Raw genomic sequence first — 16,715 nt, forward strand, 5'->3', positions numbered from 1 at the left:
TGGTGTGCTCTTGCGTGGGTATCAACTGTCTGTTGGTGTTTTAAAAATCATTTTCTTTCTTTTATCTCTCCTTCAAACCTCAAAATATTCCATTCAAATTCACGTTTACCCCCACCTTAAGCAAGCTCTGTTGAGCTTTTGTAAAGATCCCCCGTAATTAGTTATTACACAGTAGTGGGCGTCAAGAAAAGGCTAGGATGGAATACTTATCATTAAATTAACAAGATTGTGGTTGATCCGATTTGTGAGACGATTTCGATGATTTAGTATACGATTTACGAGTTAGAATTCGACGACAGTTGTCTGAAAGAATGCGATAGAGGTGAACCGATTTGTACCAGTACGTTATCGATGATTAAAACGTTTAAGAAAACACTACAACATTCGATATCCGTTTATTACACCCATGTCCTCCGCGATGCCGGCGCAGTGTTCTACCAGCTGAGCTATCAAACTAACTTGGAGCTCATCGTAGAGGTCATGGGTCTGGACGCGTTCAGGGCGGAGTTTTTCAGACTTTCGGTGGTTGACTGCGAGTGATCTTTTCTGCTTGGTGTTTCGTTCGCAGTTTTATACATGTTTCATATATTTATATTCACGGATCACAGAATTAACGCAGGAACACGTTATCATATGACAAACAACTGATAGACAATAGTGTTATGCCAAACTGTGCGTTGGCATGACCTGACACGGACGGACCGGAGCATGCAGCTACATGAGAGATTTTCGGCATATTAAATACGCCCACTCTAGACAAAACCAGCTTTTGAAGCATTACTCCCATAAAAATTCCACAGAGACTATTTTTAATAAAGAAACCAATTCCCACTATCTCTCAAATAACACTTGACTGATCCCAATTATATTTTTCAATTCCTTCTGGATGAATTGTGATGCCTCATGAGTACACCAGCTGTGTTCAGTTACTTAAATTGGTGTTCCCTTCAACTCCACTTTAATTTTCACTTAATTTATAAACCTTTGGTAACAGATTCGAGCTAGGCAGAACATACCCTCCCTCTTTATCTCTGTATAAAAGTCTTTTATCACAATCCAATGTTCCTAAATCTGCCTAAAATATTTCAGTCCCAATTTTTTACGACAATTTCTCTTATAATTAGGTAAACATCAACTGACGTTCCCAATTGGTTAGGGCGCCAGTCTGTAGAGCCGGAGCTAGCAGGTTCAAACTGGCCGTGGCAGGGAATTGTGGATTGAATTCGTAATATGCTCGTAGAGGTGAAGTTATAAACGTAAAATATGTAAAACCCACATATTTGAAATCCATGTGTATGTTTTGTTCCACAGTTAGCAGATTGTCACCATTAAAACTATATTCAGTCATTGAAATGTTAAACCTCTCACTGAAGTTACACAACACAGTTGTATGTTTGTTTAATCACAAGATTAACACAAGTCCCATAAGGTGATAAACAACACCGAATTCACTAAACATAACATGTCATTCCAATCAGCTGTTTGCTCATAGAATTCTTGATTCTTCGCAAGTGAGGGTGTCGATTTTTCCTGGTTTTGTTTTAAATAACATTCAGCCTCTAAACAAGGACTGATTAGTCAGTTTTCGCCATATCCTTGTCCAAGATGTCTGCAACAGGCGAGGTACATGTGGGTTATTGTCAATCTTACTCTATTTTATCGAAGTTTTTTTTTCCCTATTTCATGCAGGGTGGGATAAGAGAGAGCTCTGGGAAAGGATTAGAGCACTTGTCGAAGGATAAGATTCACATATTTTTAACACCTCGCTTCAGTTCAGATAATTGTCGTTGGGAATGTTTTACCGGCAACCGTTTCAGTTAAAGACGCATTCCACACTAACTTAATAACTATTCAGAGACGGTCAAATAAATCGAAACTTGTCGAATTCTCGTCACGGCAATTGAGAATCGTGCGGGATGTTTTAAAAAATCTAGGGCCATCCAACAGTTCACGATTTTGGTGGATATCTATCTGAAGCGACGGAGAGCTACATGTATTTCGCCTCAGAAATTCGGATGTAGTTTTAAAGAAAGAAAATCTTTTGTTTTCTTCCCTAAAATGTTGGCACAAAATTTCGCACACTGGAAAACAAATTCCTTTCGTTTTCGGACAGACAAATATCTCGATAAAATTACGAAGTAGCACCAGCTAGCCTTTTCAAAAAACCAACGACAGCTCGAAAATTCTGAGAATGTGACTGCATTGACTTACACAGAACTATGATGTGAAAGATACACCATTTCCCGTTTTTCCGGGGGGCCAAAGCGGGCGTGTAGCCGTAAATTCAACTTTTCTAAGTTTTAGAAAAGCGAAAGAGCGGCGGAACTATTTTTTTGATGAAACAAAATAAAATGTGAAATTTCCCATCTGTCGTGGGATCAGTTTTGATATTTACTGTCAGTAACTTTTAAGTGTTTTTTGCTTTAATGTTCTTGTTGAGTGCCCCTGACATTCCATATTTGTTTGCACAGATCGTGCTCCTGGGCGAAACCTCACTTCAAGCTGTGAAGGAGCATTCCGAAACAACTGATCGCAAAGGTAATGTGAAAAGTGATCAGATACTAACGAAAAATGTACAGTTTAACTCTTTATTATTTGTCAGCCTTTCCACTGTTTCTGTAGGAAGTACACAAGTCTCCATGGCTTCGCTGTACCGTATCGATAACTTAGCGATTTCAAGATAGATTTCTAATATCGCATTTGCAATATCGAATAGGCCTTATCACGGTTTTGGACGCCATTTTGATGAGTAGGCAAAGACGTCTTGAAATAACAGTGTTTGTATGGAAATCCGATGTCAAATAATTTTCATTAAACATCGCCGCTTCTGAAAAATTCATTAATTGGAAACTTTAGGCACAATGCAAAGGATTTTACAGAAAATAACTGAGGAATGTAGCTGTGCCAGAAAGCATCTAGTTGCGTTTTGACATTTCCATACATTTGTCTGAGTTTACTCGTAGCACGAGTCAAGCTCGAGTTACGAGCCAAGTTCGAGTCAGGGTTCAACTTTAATTTTTCTCTTGTTTTTTTTTTTTCTTCTTCTTCTTCTTTCACATTTCCCAAAAATTGATCATGGCGGGTTTTGCTGCCTTCGATCGAAACAGACCTCACCAGATTTTAAAGATTGTTTTCATTTCACCTAAGCGCTTGACTTGCGCTTTTTGGAGTTTTTCTTTTGTCTTTGACTCGTTTTATCGCTGATTTTAAGTTTCGTTGCCTGTTCCTATATTCCAAAAGGAACGTTCCTCTAGTATGGACTGTTCCTCGTTTTTGTGTTCCTATTGACTATAAGAGGACCAGATGTTTTACAAGGTAGGAACAAAACGTTCACTCTAGTGTAAAAGAGGAATATTTCGTTCCGAGTTCCCAAATGTAAATGGAACGTATTGTTCCGAAATTGATCAATTAGGACTGTTTTATTCCGAGTTCCCAACTGTAAATGGAACACATTGTTCCCAAATTGATAAATAAGGACTGTTTTGTTCCGAGTTCCTATATGTTGATGGAACACATTGTTCAGAAATTGATAAATAAGGACTGTTTTGTTCCGAGTTGCCATCTGTTGATGGAACACATTGTTCCCAAATCGGTCATTTAGGACTGTTTTGTTCCGAGTTCCTATCTGCTGATGGAACACATTGTTCCCAAATTGGTCATTTAGGACTGTTTTGTTCCGAGTTGCTATCTGTTGATGGAACACATTGTTCCCAAATCGGTCATTTAAGACCCTTTTGTTCCGAGTTCCTATCTATCGATGGAACACATTGTTCCCAAAATTGGTTATTTAGGACTTTTTTGTTCCGAGATCCTATCTGTAAATTGAACACATTGTTCTCAAATCGGTCATTTAGGAATGTTTTGTTCCGAGTTCCTATCTGTAAATGGAACACATTGTTCCCAAATTGGTCATTTAGGACTGTTTTGTTCCGAGTTCCTATCTGTAAATGGAACACATTGTTCCCAAATTGGTCATTTAGGACCGTTTTGTTCCGAAGTCCTCTCTGTGAATAGAACATGTTGTTCCCAAATTGGTCGTTTGAGAACAGATTTTGGACCATTTTTCTACGCATTCCCATTTAATTTGGTTCCAAATTAAGGTGGCCTTTGGAAATGAGGCAAACAATAGGGCGCGCTCAGACCTGCTTGGGCGAGTTTGGTGGCATGTCACTGTCATGAATTTTGCACAATAGTAATGAGGGCGGGCAAGTAAGGGCATGCTTTGACAAATACAAACATATATGCAGTTCCTTTGCTCGTCATCGGCTCCTCGGTTACGGTTCAGAATTAGAGGAAATCGTGTCGACTAAATGCGCTTAAAAGGCAAAATGAGCAAGAAGTGTAAAGTCAATTGGTCGGATATCGATGGAGCGTCGCCCAAACCGAAACGGCTTCACTTGGAAAAGGATGAAACCGACAGCTTGTATCACTGCCCAATACAAGAGTGCGACCATGATGGATTTCAAAGTCAAAGAGGGTGCAGAAAACATGTTTATAACAAGCACAGTTGGTTCTTTTATTTTGATGAAAAGCCCAGTTCGCAAGAAATCACAGATTCGCGAAATGTTCCGATGGTGAAACCAATTCAAGATCAAACAACCGAGAGCACAAAGCATACCGTAAAGTTACTTCCTTCGTTTTCATTATCGTGTGACATTGCCGAGTTGTTCACGAAATGGTTGACTGGAAGTGGTGGCGGTTACAAGAAGGATCGCGCAGCGCAACAAATAGTTACAAGATGCTTTAAGTTTCTAAGATTTTGTTGTGAAGACGAGGAAGAGTTGACTTTTGACGTGGTGGACTTTAGTTTATGTTCTCCAAATTTGTTGTTCAGGTTTATCGACTACTTACAAGACGAATGCAAGCTCGGCCATGGTGGGCGTTTAGGCTACATAGAGGCTATTTCCGAAATGATCGACTTCAGAAAACTACACGGTGCATCAGAGGCAGTCTTTCAAAAGTTCTCTGCAACAGAGTTGTACCTCAAAAGAGCGAGAAAGACAGTTGCAAAGATGATGCGATTGCAGTGGACACAAGATTTAGACATCGAAACACTGGAAGCAAGAGGCCACTGGGCAACAATGGAGGAGTTGCTGGAGGTCGTGAAATTCCATCTGCCGCGCTACGAAAATACCGTGAAGATCTGCAAATCGAGTCCAGCTCAAGTTAACCCCTCGGACTTGACATTTGCCACGAAATTCGTTGCCATGTATCTGTTCATCAAAGTGAAGGGATCACGTCCTATGACTTATCAATATTTGACGGTGGACATGATTGATACAGCAAAGGAAAAGGGTGGATTCATTGATCAGAAAACTTTCAAGACTGCCGGAAAGTATGGATTTGACTCTTTGATTCTTTCCGATGCAAACATGCAAGTGCTCAATGGCTACATCTCGTACGTTAGACCTTTGCTTAAACCCAAGTGTGATTACGTTCTCGTCAACAGAAATGGAGACCAGCACGGTAAATTGGGCGAGATCATGAGCAAACTGGTCTTTGATGCAATTGGAAAGTACATCCATCCCACGCGTTATCGCCAAATTGTTGAAACGCAAAGCCTCAATCAGCTCACTAGCGAAGAGCAGAGGATTTTGTCCGAAGACCAAAAACACAGCTCTGCCGTTGCTAAAGTTCACTATCAAAAACAACGATCCCGAGAAGTTGCTTTAAAGGGTCACGAGTGCCTACAGAAACTTCAAGGCGCCAAGGGGTCAGAAGTGGAGGAGGACGTCAACGCAAGACTCGGCGATTCAACTTCCAACGCCGGGCCTTCTGTTGAACCAGTGCAAAATGAAAACTCCTCCCCCAAAAAGGACGCCCTGCCTAAAAGAATCTTGCGCTCTCAGAGGAACATTCGTCATGTTTTGAAATTCACGACACAAGAGGACTATTTTCTAAAGGAAGGGATAACTAAGTACGGGTTTGGACAGTGGACTGCTATTCTTAGAGATCCTGAGTTCAAGTTTCAAGAGGGAAGAACTGCGGACTCTCTGAAGAAAAGGGCTGGAATGAAAATGCCGCTGGCTTGACACCAGAGGGACTTATACCCGCATAAAAACACTTACATGCCATCAATGATATAGGTTGTTTGTTTGTTCGTTTTTTTTTTTTTTTGGCATATCTGCTACTTTGAAAGCTTAACGTGCTTTCTCGTAAAGTAAAGTCAAACAACAGCCATTGAAGCAAAATGCTTGCTTTTCATCAAACTGAACTGGCACAGAATTTTAACGATTTTGCTCTTCCTTGATTATGTTACCAGACGAAATGGAAAAAAAATTAGACATAAAGCGGCGCAAAAGAGGCCTCGACAACCCAATAAACTTGATATTGCATACATTGTCTTGTAAAATCCATGCCAGTAGTCACAAAATTGCATGTTGACGTCAAATCCTTGAGAACCACGACCATTCATTTCTCCTGATTGCCTTTAACGACTTAACACTTGTTCGAAATAGATCTGCTCTCTAAATGAAATTAATTCAGATGCCCAAACAATGCAATCAAAACTCTCATACAATCCAGGTAATGGCGCTGTTTCCTAACAATAATTCAAAGGAACGACCGACAGATATGCTGCATTTTGTGTCAGTATTTAGGACCGAACGTAATAATGAAGACCAGAAATAATTGTCGTCGTCAAACTTGTTTACAAAAACCCTTTGTTCTGTGTTTTTCGCGGCTGCCTTTTGCCTTTTGAGACTGAAAGATGCTTGCAATCGTAATCAAAGTAATTCCGTAATAGATACGTAGTCGGCAGAAGATATTTACGTTAATAAGTTGTCTGCTTGTCTGGAAATGAACACGGCATCAAAGCGAACAAATCCAAAAACAAATTTCTGTGATGTACAAACTTTATAGATGTTTCCTGAAGGATTAACCTTTCCACAATATCCCTCAACATCTGATTAACACTATTTGTACCGTGAATGAGTAACATAAGATTCATGTATATCGCCACAAAATCAGTAAAATCCGCCTCTTCCTTGCGTGGTGAAAAGTTTTTTGACTGAAATAAAATGTATTAAAGCTTGAGCGCTGGTGGGACGTAAGTCCAACTTAAGCGTCATATCTCCGTAAAATCCGTAAAATCCGTCATTTCCGTGTGTTTTGAAAAGGTTGTTTGATTCCAACAAATTTTATTAAAACTTGAACTGTGGTGGCAAGAAAGTTCAACCGATGCTTCATATCTCCGGGAAATCCGGAAAATCCACCTTTTCCATCTTGTAATAAAATAATTGTTTGACTCACAAAATGTTGTTAAAGTAAAGCTCGAACTCTGGTAGAACGTGACTTCAACTTAACCTTCATGTCTCCGGAATGTCCGTAAAATCCGTGTATTTGAAATGAAAAACAGAAATTTACTAAGACTTGACTGCTGGTGAAATTCATGAAGTGCACAACTTTTTTTATGAGTACGGAAAAAACGGATTTCACGGATTTCCCGGAGACATGAATGTTTAATGATTAAACTTGCAGTGATGACTGACTGCTGACTGACACAACCTTTTTTATATGATGACGGAAAATACGGATTTTCCGGATTTCCCGGAGATATGAATATTTAATATTATTCAATGTTAATTTAATATTATACTTCTCTTTTTTACTGTAAGTATATATATTAATCTATAATATATTATATTATATTATATTATATTATATAATAATATATATATATACTTCCAGTAAAAAAGAGAAGTATAATATTAAATTAACATTGAATAATATTAAATATTCATATCTCCGGGAAATCCGGAAAATCCGTATTTTCCGTCATCATATAAAAAAGGTTGTGTCAGTCATCACTACAAGTTTAATCATTAAACATTCATGTCTCCGGGAAATCCGTGATATCCGTTTTTTCCGTACTCATAAAAAAAGTTGTGCACTTCATGAATTTCACCAGCAGTCAAGTCTTAGTAAATTTCTGTTTTTCATTTCAAATACACGGATTTTACGGACATTCCGGAGACATGAAGGTTAAGTTGAACTCACGTTCTACCAGAGTTCAAGCTTTACTTTAACAACATTTTGTGAGTCAAACAACTATTTTATTACCAGATGGAAAAGGTGGATTTTCCGGATTTCCCGGAGATATGAATTCGAAACTTGGTTTATACTAAGTTTCCCCAGCAGTCCTTTACCTTTTAACAATTTATTTGAGTCAATCAACTTGTCATCACAAGCGGAAAAGACGGATTTTCCGGATTTCCCGGCAATATGAAACTCAAGTTAACCTTGAGTTATACCAGCAGTCAAACTTTAGCACAATTTTTTTTAAGTCAAACAACTTTTCACAACACACGGAAAAGACGGATATTCCGGAGATTTAATGTCATATAAATGATAAGTTGCTTAAGTTTAAACTAGCTGTTTATGTTCTTTAAGGACACGTCAAAGGAACCGGGAAGTTTGGGAAACGATCTTCTTCTTCCTCTTCTTCTTCTTCTTCTTCTTCTTCTTCTTCTTCTTCTTCTTCTTCTTCTTCTTCTTCTTCTTCTTTTTTTTCTTCTTCATCTTCTTCTTCTTCTTCTTCTTCTTCTTCTTCTTCTTCTTCTTCTTCTTCTTCTTCTTCTTCTTCTTCTTCTTCTCCTTCTTCTTCTTCTTCTTCTTCTTCTTCTTCTTCTTCTTCTTCTTCTTTTTCTTCTTCTTCTTCTTCTTCTTCTTCTTCTTCTTCTTCTTCTTCTTCTTCTTCTTCTCCTTCTTCTTCTTCTTCTTCTTCTTCTTCTTCTTCTTCTTCTTCTTCTTCTTCTTCTTCTTCTTCTTCTTCTTCTTCTTCTTCCTATGTCTTCTGGTTGTTTTTCTCTTTTATATAATGATTTGCTTGTGGTAAACGAAAAAGTGAATATTACTTTCAGGTTTTCGTTTTAATAATAATATCGATCACTAGAGCCATTTAACCACTGTGATTCGCTGCTACTGTGGAAAGATATGCGACAACGGCTCACTGGCAGTGAGATTGCAGGCTGTTCCTTTGTCATGTATATGAGAGTCTAACAGATCCACGTCTTTAAAAAGTTGATCATTGTTAGCTCTGTTGTTTCGTGACTGAAAGACTTATGTATTATATGTTCTTAGAGCTGACGTGTATCTCCATTGTTTTGTGCGTTAGCTCGCATCCGGCAGATATTCAAAGCTAAGACAGTCGGTAACTGTCATGCGAGTCTTTAGGATGCTTCAGCGATTTCTTCTGACAAGTGGTTTAGTGTTGTTTCTCAGGCAAGACTGCAGTTTCGATTCTAAATGAATCTCTTCAGTTGCCAATGAAAGTTCTTAGAGCAGTCAACCCTGTATCAGTAACTAGCTTAGTGGTAGAGCATCTGGACTAGTAATCTGAAGGTCGTATGGGGAGTACTTCTTTCGCCTACCCCCTCGGGGAATTAACACATATAAAAAAAGGGAAATAGTAAACAAACGAGGCCAGTTTAATTAGACGGCCACCAAGTCCAAAGAAGGCAACACATGGTAGGAAAAAATTGTGTGCAGTCAGCTCAAGAGTGCTCTTGGCTGCAGCTGGTGTTAGAGTCCGGTGCTTTTTATACAAATCAAAATCAAAACTGTCAAAACTCATTTTCGCTCAATCTGTTTTGCTTTGTCAGATCCACCGCCCAGATCATCCAAAGTTCCAGCAACATTTCCTCTCGCTTTTTCCATGTTGGAAAAGGTAGAAGTGGCGGACAGCAAGGGTTGCCTTTCTCGTCATATAGCTTAAAGAAAACCAAGTCCTGGACATTATGAAGTGCTTTGAATCGGCGAGTTTTATTGGCATTAAGTATCAATAAACGGCTAATTCCTTTAGACAAACAATCAAAAAAGCGGTGAAATCATAGAACAGCAACTATAGGTCAAAAATAGGGTTGGCAAATCTTATCTAATCATTAGAGGAAAGATGTCTGTCACTGCTCTTAAGAGTTATACTCACTTGAAAACCGCTGTTTTTTTATAAGATTTCCTCAACGTAACGTGTGCTTAGCTCAATGATTTGTAAAATGAAATAGGCCACTATTAATGAAAAGAAGTTCCAAAAGAACACTCCTGAGACAGTCAGTAAAGAATGATTGCATTTATTAACCCCTTATATCAAAGAACAAATTCTCCTATGTTGTCTCCTATCTTTCTCTATGTCGGGGGAAACCACTCGACGTTTTAGCACAAGGGTTCACGAACGTTTACACTCTGACCGTAATTCTCGGAGGCTTGTTTTTAACTCGTGAATGCGCGCAGGCACAATGAGCGAGTGATGTGGGCTGAATGTCACTCAATCAGACGTAAAGTTTCTATTAATTTAATCGGAATTTAATTAAAATCATAAATTATTCATAGTCTGCGTATAATGCATGCTAGGCCGACATTACGGGACAAAAACAAGGACGTAAAATAAACTCAACGAATCACGTATTCTTAAAAGACAACAGCTAGTATGTGTGTTGTCTGCTACCTCCTTCGATTGACCGAAACTAAGGGGCACCTTTCCTTTCAGGACGGATGTTTTCCAAATGTTCGACTTCGATTAACCTCCCTCTAGACGCTCTTTTGGGTCTTTTCGTTGGGGAGGAAAGATAGCGTGACGAACCTTTATCACAGGACAAAATAACTGAACTAATGAGGCTTCAAGCTAACCTAAAGATGAACATTTGATCACAGGCAGCCCAAACTCAATATCAGGGAACCGTTGAATTATAAGGATTTGTATGGGAATACAACAAATTTGTGTAAAATGGTAGAAAATAACAGTGCTTTGTCAATAAAGTCAACTTACCCTGTTTCGTCTTGTATTCTTTGTCATTTACCAGCTTTTCAAGCCGATTCGGAGCGATTTCGGTGAGTTAGAGTCATTCGCGTTTCCACTGTTAAGTGTAACGAAAGGCCGAACTCTATTTCAGCCATGCCAGAAGCGTGAAACGGAATAAATCCGTTGAAATCATCTCTGGTGTTCCAATTCCTTCATAGAATCAAAGTAGAGATGAATACCTATCCTTCCAGCGCATTTCCGACTCGATTGAAGCCGTATCGCGTTTGCTAGAAAGATTTTCTTTCAAGTCGGCTCGCTTCTGAAATTTCGAAAGACCCGCGGCCAGAACGCCATGGACACATTGAACGTTCGAACAGCACGCTGGGTAACAAAAGTTCCCTGGCACGGGGGCAACAGCGGCCAGTTGTCCACAGGCAAACACATTTGTTCGCGGGGTCTCCTCGTGTCCTTTTTGTAAAGACCGTCAAGGGACCATTGTTTCCATCGACAAATCAAAATTACTACCGGACGTGTTTCCCAAATTGAAAGGGCGCGATCTATTCAACCTAAATTTCCGGTAAAGAATCAAATATATCGATAACCTGTTGTCCTTTTTCCCGGAAGTTTGGAAATTCCGGGAATTTTCTGTTCCATTGGTCATACCATTTCGCCAGATGCTCAGCCCAAGTTTCTTACGGGATTTAAAAATTACACTCGCGTTTTCTGAACAAATTTGCGATAATTTCTACTCATTTAGTTTGTGTAATGTGGCCGAACTATCCCTGTATTTTTCCCCGCGAACTATTTTTAGTAGCAGCTCACGGCTGGTTCGCTATACAGACAAATGTATGGAAAGTTCAAAACACGACTGGACGCTTTCTGTCACAGCTACATCCCTCCAATTTTGTCCTTAAAATCCTTTTCCTAGTGCCAAAAGTTTCCAATTCATGAATTTTTCAGAGGCGATGTTTTATGAGAATTATTTGACATCGGATTTCCATACAAACACTGTTATTTCAAGCCTGTTTGCCTACCCGTCAAAATGGCGTCGAAAACCGTGATAAGGCTTATTCAGTGAGCTCAGATTAACCGCAGATTTACAGCAGGTAAATCGTGAACTGACATTACAGTCCGCGTGAAGACTGGAATATAGACGTCACCGCAGGATTAGCTTCCCTGAAACGATGTTTTGTCCTACTTTCTGTTTTTTTTTTTTTTTGTCTTTGAAAATAAAGTCAGAGACTTTCCGAAACAGTGCGAGAAATTAGTTGAAAATTACAGAGGGTCACTCTTAAAATGTCGGTAGTGGCATTGAGAAAAATGGCAGGGCCTGCCAAATCTGCGAGTCACGCGAGTAATGCGAGCCATTTTTTTCTTCGATAGGTCTGGGAGGTCGTCGATCATTTCACCAACAAACAAATTTAAACTTAACTACAAAAGTGCTTAGAATTGAAATATTCCTTGAAAATTCCCTTAAAATTCCTTTATGTCCGTTGCGACAACTATTGCTGGTGCGTCAAATATAAAATATGGGCGAAACATCTTGGACGAATTTTGATATTGGGTATGGGCGAAGATCACGTTATTCTTTCGTCAGAACATAAAATACGGCTGGGTATTACCCTGGGACTCGTTGACGAGCCTGTAAGCTTGGATGGCTGCGAAAGTGTTGCTAGTGACTACAACGAATTCGAAATGACCACCTTTGATCCTGTGTTACGGCAATGTCAAATTAGTCAGTGCGTATGTACCAAAGCCCGGCGTAAATTCGGAAAACGTCAAATTAATGGTTGAGGTCCTCGACAAAGCCGTGGATGATGCACTTCCCTCGGTCGCAGTGAAATATAGCATCACAAACATTTGATTATTTCGGATGTGGTTTGGATCCACAGGTTTAGCTAAAGAGATCGTTGTAAAGAAAAGACTGTATCTGACCTTTTTCTTTTTAAACAAGACCTAAGTCGGAATAAAATTTACTTCCAAGACAGCCAGTCCAAAAATAAATTGCAGTCGTTGATGTTGGATGCTTACAACGGCCCAATTTTAATACAGGCGGATCAAGCAGCAGAACAGCTTGACGTATTGATAGAAAAAGTCAGCCAATGTAAAAGAAATGAAGGGCTACAAGTCATGGTGGTCAAAAGTCGAAGCTAGTCGGCCAGTAACTGGGCTTACTCTGCTGAAGTAGCGAACGCTAAGTCACTTCGTGCAACGAGATTACTCGTAGCCCCACCAGTCAAGTTTGAGTCACGAGCCAAGTTCGAGTCATGGGCCCGACTTTTATTTTTCTCTTTTTATTTTCCTTTTTCTTATGTCTTTTGGTTGTTAGTGATGTGCTCACTGCAGTATTTGACAGTTGAAATGAAACGAAATTACTCTGGATGTTAGATCTTTTATACAATAGCCGGTTAACAATGCTCACTGTTTGTCTGATTACACGGAATGCCCGCAGGGCATGACGTGTCTAGGTTTCGGTGGGGTATCTTTTTACGCGGGATGCCCTGAGGGGGCATACCGTGTCTAAAAACGGGTCGATTTCTTTTTTTTTTTCTTCCTCGTAGCTACAAATCGGTACATTAATTTATTCATTAAACTCACCCCTCTCCTACTCGGGGTGTATTGTTCTGATTGTCTTCAACAGAAGCAGGCCAATCAAAATCCATTCTTGTCGCTTATATCGCGAGGGAGGGGACCCACTCACCCCTACCTGTGTGACGTCAACGCATCATTTGATCTATTTATTAAAAACAGATTAAATTTGGCCCCATATTGTTAACATGTTCTGGACTCAAGTGTGCCGTTTTCAAACGGAAATTTCACCATTTTGAAGCGGCAAATCGAAAGAATAACTTCTAAGAAGCACCCAACATTTAAAACGGTGGAAATTGGTAAATTCCTGGCGAAGGAATCGTGCTTTGTTTGACAGTCTTAGACCACGACGCGAGACTGAAAAGAGGTCATTGAGAAGCTTACGTTATCGCAATGGAATTCCCGCAATTTCCCTTGAAACCCTGAGTAGCGTAACGCAAGGGAAACAACGTAACGCGATCGTCGTGGCTCAAACTATTCCATTAGCAAGGATAGTTTTATCAATCGGCGAAGCATACAGTCGGAATAAATGAATCAGCCCCAGCATCACGCGTAATGCCAGTATAGCAGGCATCTTGTTTTTCATCGGTGTCGCAAATGTGCACATTAATTTATGCATTAAACTCTGTCCTCCCCTAGTAAGGATATTTTGTTCTGATTGTCTTCAACAGAAGCGGCCCAATCAAAATCTATTTTTCAGGCACATATAACGAGAGAGGGGACCCACTCAACACTTCTGTGTGACGTCAAATCATCATTTGATTTATTCATTAAAACTAGATTAAATTCTTCCCTCTCCCAGAAGGGATCTATTGTTTTGATTGTCTTGAACAAAAGCGGCCCAATCAAACTCCATTATCTGCGCGTATATCACGAGGGAGGGGACCCACTCATCTCTACTTGTGTGACGTCAAAGCAAATCATCATTTGGAAAAGTTGTTTTCGTTCAATGGCGGCCACATGTCTGAATTTACGACTCCGGATCTGCCGTTTTCAGAGAGAAAACCAACCTTTTTCAAGCAGTAAATCGAAATAATAACTTCTAGGTAGTACTCGATAGTTGAAACAGCGGAAATTGGGAGAGTTCACAGCAAAGAAAATCCGCTTTAAAAAACAGATCGAATGATCAACGCGAAGAATTAGAGCTAGAGGAGGCCAGACCAGTTCAGCGGGGTCATGACGTTATTGCATAGTTATCTCTGGTATGATTCCTAGTAACACAACGATAAGTATCACGCAATATATCTGAATAAAACCATTCAGACAATTATTTCAATGGCCAAGGGAGGATATTTTTTAAATATCTGCGAAACATACAATGGGGAATAATTGGGGCTACATTAAGCATTCCGTGTAATGCCATTAGAGGGGCATCTTGTTATACACTGTTCATCCACCAAACAGGCCTGAACGGGATTCGAACCCATGACCTCCGCGATGCCGGTGCAGTGTTCTACCAACTGAGCTATGAAGCTAACTGGGAGCTCATCGCAGAGGTCATGGGCTCGGATCGCGCCAGTTCAGGCCTGAGTTTTTCATGCTTTCGGTGGGTGACTGCGAGGGGTCTCTTCTGCTTGGTCTTTCGTTCGCAGTTTATATGTTTCATATATTTATATTCACGGATCATAGTTTTAATGTAAAATTGTAGAAACACATCATCATATGATAAACAACAGATAGACAATAGTGTCATGCCAAATTGTGCGTTGACGGACGGGCCGGAACATGCAACCGCGTGCCCCCAGACACCCGGAACATAGCGGGGATTTACTGCTTATTTCAGAACAATGCTCTGGCCCCGAGGGGCGGGAGAAATTAACAAAATATCGGTTTGACATGGGCCATTCACTGGAAGCGGGGACAACAGCGGGGATTTAACATGAAGGAACATTAAGCCGAGTCCTTGTCCTTCTAATTTGTATGTGATTTTAAATAAAAACAGTCACAAACGTTTCCATAACTGGGTATGTGACTAAGTTTAATTTAATTGGATAGATAATTAAATCTAGCTTACTTTTCCAGACGTTTGAGTTACAGGTCAGGACGCACTGGGATCGGATTTGAATTTAGTCACCCACTGATAGAAGAGATGGTCTATTCTGCGTCCTAAGTGACTCGTTAACAACGGCTTCTTGTCGCTATCCAAGAGGACTGGATACATAGCAGGGCCCTAACGAGGTATAGTTTCTTATAACTGATCACATTTTTTACCCAAACTTTTGATTCCTGATCCCAAACGCGATGGGAATTTTGATCCCTGATCCCGCAAAAAAAATTGTCGATCCCAATTTGGCGCAAGAGATTCCCTCTTTATAATTTTGCCTCGGTGTCGATTTCCTCGTATAACCTCGGTAGTTTAGACACTCTCCCCAGATCGCGCTCGCCTTTACAAACAAAGATGGCGGCGGTTCTATCGAAGTGTACTCGAGAATCCCGCCGAAAAATAGGGGGACTGTGAACAGTCTACGTATAACATAAAAACGTAATGACTTATACCCTGTCTACAATTTCTTTTATTTAAAAGAAAAATAATTAAAAAACTAAAAACTGCCTAATTTATGAACATTTAGTAAGGGATACGAAGCGTTTGCTCTAATCCATGCTTTGTTATTGTTAGTTATTGTCATGTTCTTGTTAAGGATGGGGGGGGGGGGGGGGGGGAGGAACTTGTCGCTTTCCAAGAGGACTTGATACATAGCTGCAGTTTGTAGAGCCAGAGCTCGCAGGTTTAAACCCCGGCAGGGAATCCTAGATTGAATTCGAAATATGCTAGTAGAGGTAAAGGAATGAACGTCAAATATATATGTAAAATCCACATATTTGAAATCCATGTGTATGTTTTGTTTCACAGTTGGAAGACTGTCACCATTAAAACTATATTTACTAATCGAAATGTTTGATTTCACTGAAGTTACATAACAGAGTTGTATTTTTGTTTAATCATAAGATTAACCATAAGTCAGATCAGTGGAGAAAAAAGAAGTCTTTCCCTGGAGCATGACAGCCATAAGTATAGCAAGAAGCCTGGGCAAACGAAGGAACAACTGAACAAACCCGAAGCGCAAACGAACGAACGGATAGCCGAATGACCGAGTTAACGATCAAAACGGTCCACCGAGCGCTCGCCGGCGAAACGAGCGAACGAGAAACCGAGTGAACGAACCCGCGAAAGTAGATTCGGAACGAGTGAGAAGCGATGTAGCTTTAGTTCGAACTGTGACTTTAATGTTAAGTAAATATTGAAAATCTTACGCACGTAATTTAGTGAGCTCACCAAAAAGAGAATTAAGAAACAGCATAGATTGACATAAGCAAAATATAGCTCCGTCTGCGCAAAAGGTCTGTCATTCTCGTCAGGAGCACAGTTAGCCTGTTCCAGGCTTCTAGAGAG

At 40.0% G+C, this 16,715-nt stretch overlaps 1 protein-coding gene and 1 long non-coding RNA gene across 2 annotated transcripts; both read left to right on the forward strand.

Annotated features, from left to right (window-relative positions):
* Positions 1–1,457: 1,457 nt before the first annotated feature.
* On the forward strand, positions 1,458–10,766 carry LOC146480815 (uncharacterized). The gene is made up of 3 exons (XR_014864595.1): positions 1,458–1,623; positions 2,472–2,538; positions 9,603–10,766. It is a non-coding gene; the product is annotated as an uncharacterized LOC146480815 (long non-coding RNA).
* LOC146480816 (uncharacterized) lies at positions 4,329–7,596 on the forward strand. The gene has a single exon (XM_085109048.1). The coding sequence runs from the start codon at positions 4,329–4,331 to the stop codon at positions 6,030–6,032; it is 1,704 nt and encodes a 567-aa protein (XP_084965174.1). The 3' UTR covers positions 6,033–7,596.
* Positions 10,767–16,715: the final 5,949 nt, after the last annotated feature.

This window comes from Pavona decussata, unplaced genomic scaffold, assembly GCF_977016875.1.
Source record: "Pavona decussata unplaced genomic scaffold, jaPavDecu1.1 SCAFFOLD_52, whole genome shotgun sequence".
Taxonomy (NCBI): Eukaryota; Metazoa; Cnidaria; class Anthozoa; order Scleractinia; family Agariciidae; genus Pavona; species Pavona decussata.

Bases quoted from the DNA above. Each gene is read 5' to 3' on its own strand.
- LOC146480816 (XM_085109048.1), top strand. From the start codon at position 4,329: ATGAGCAAGAAGTGTAAAGTCAATTGGTCGGATATCGATGGAGCGTCG.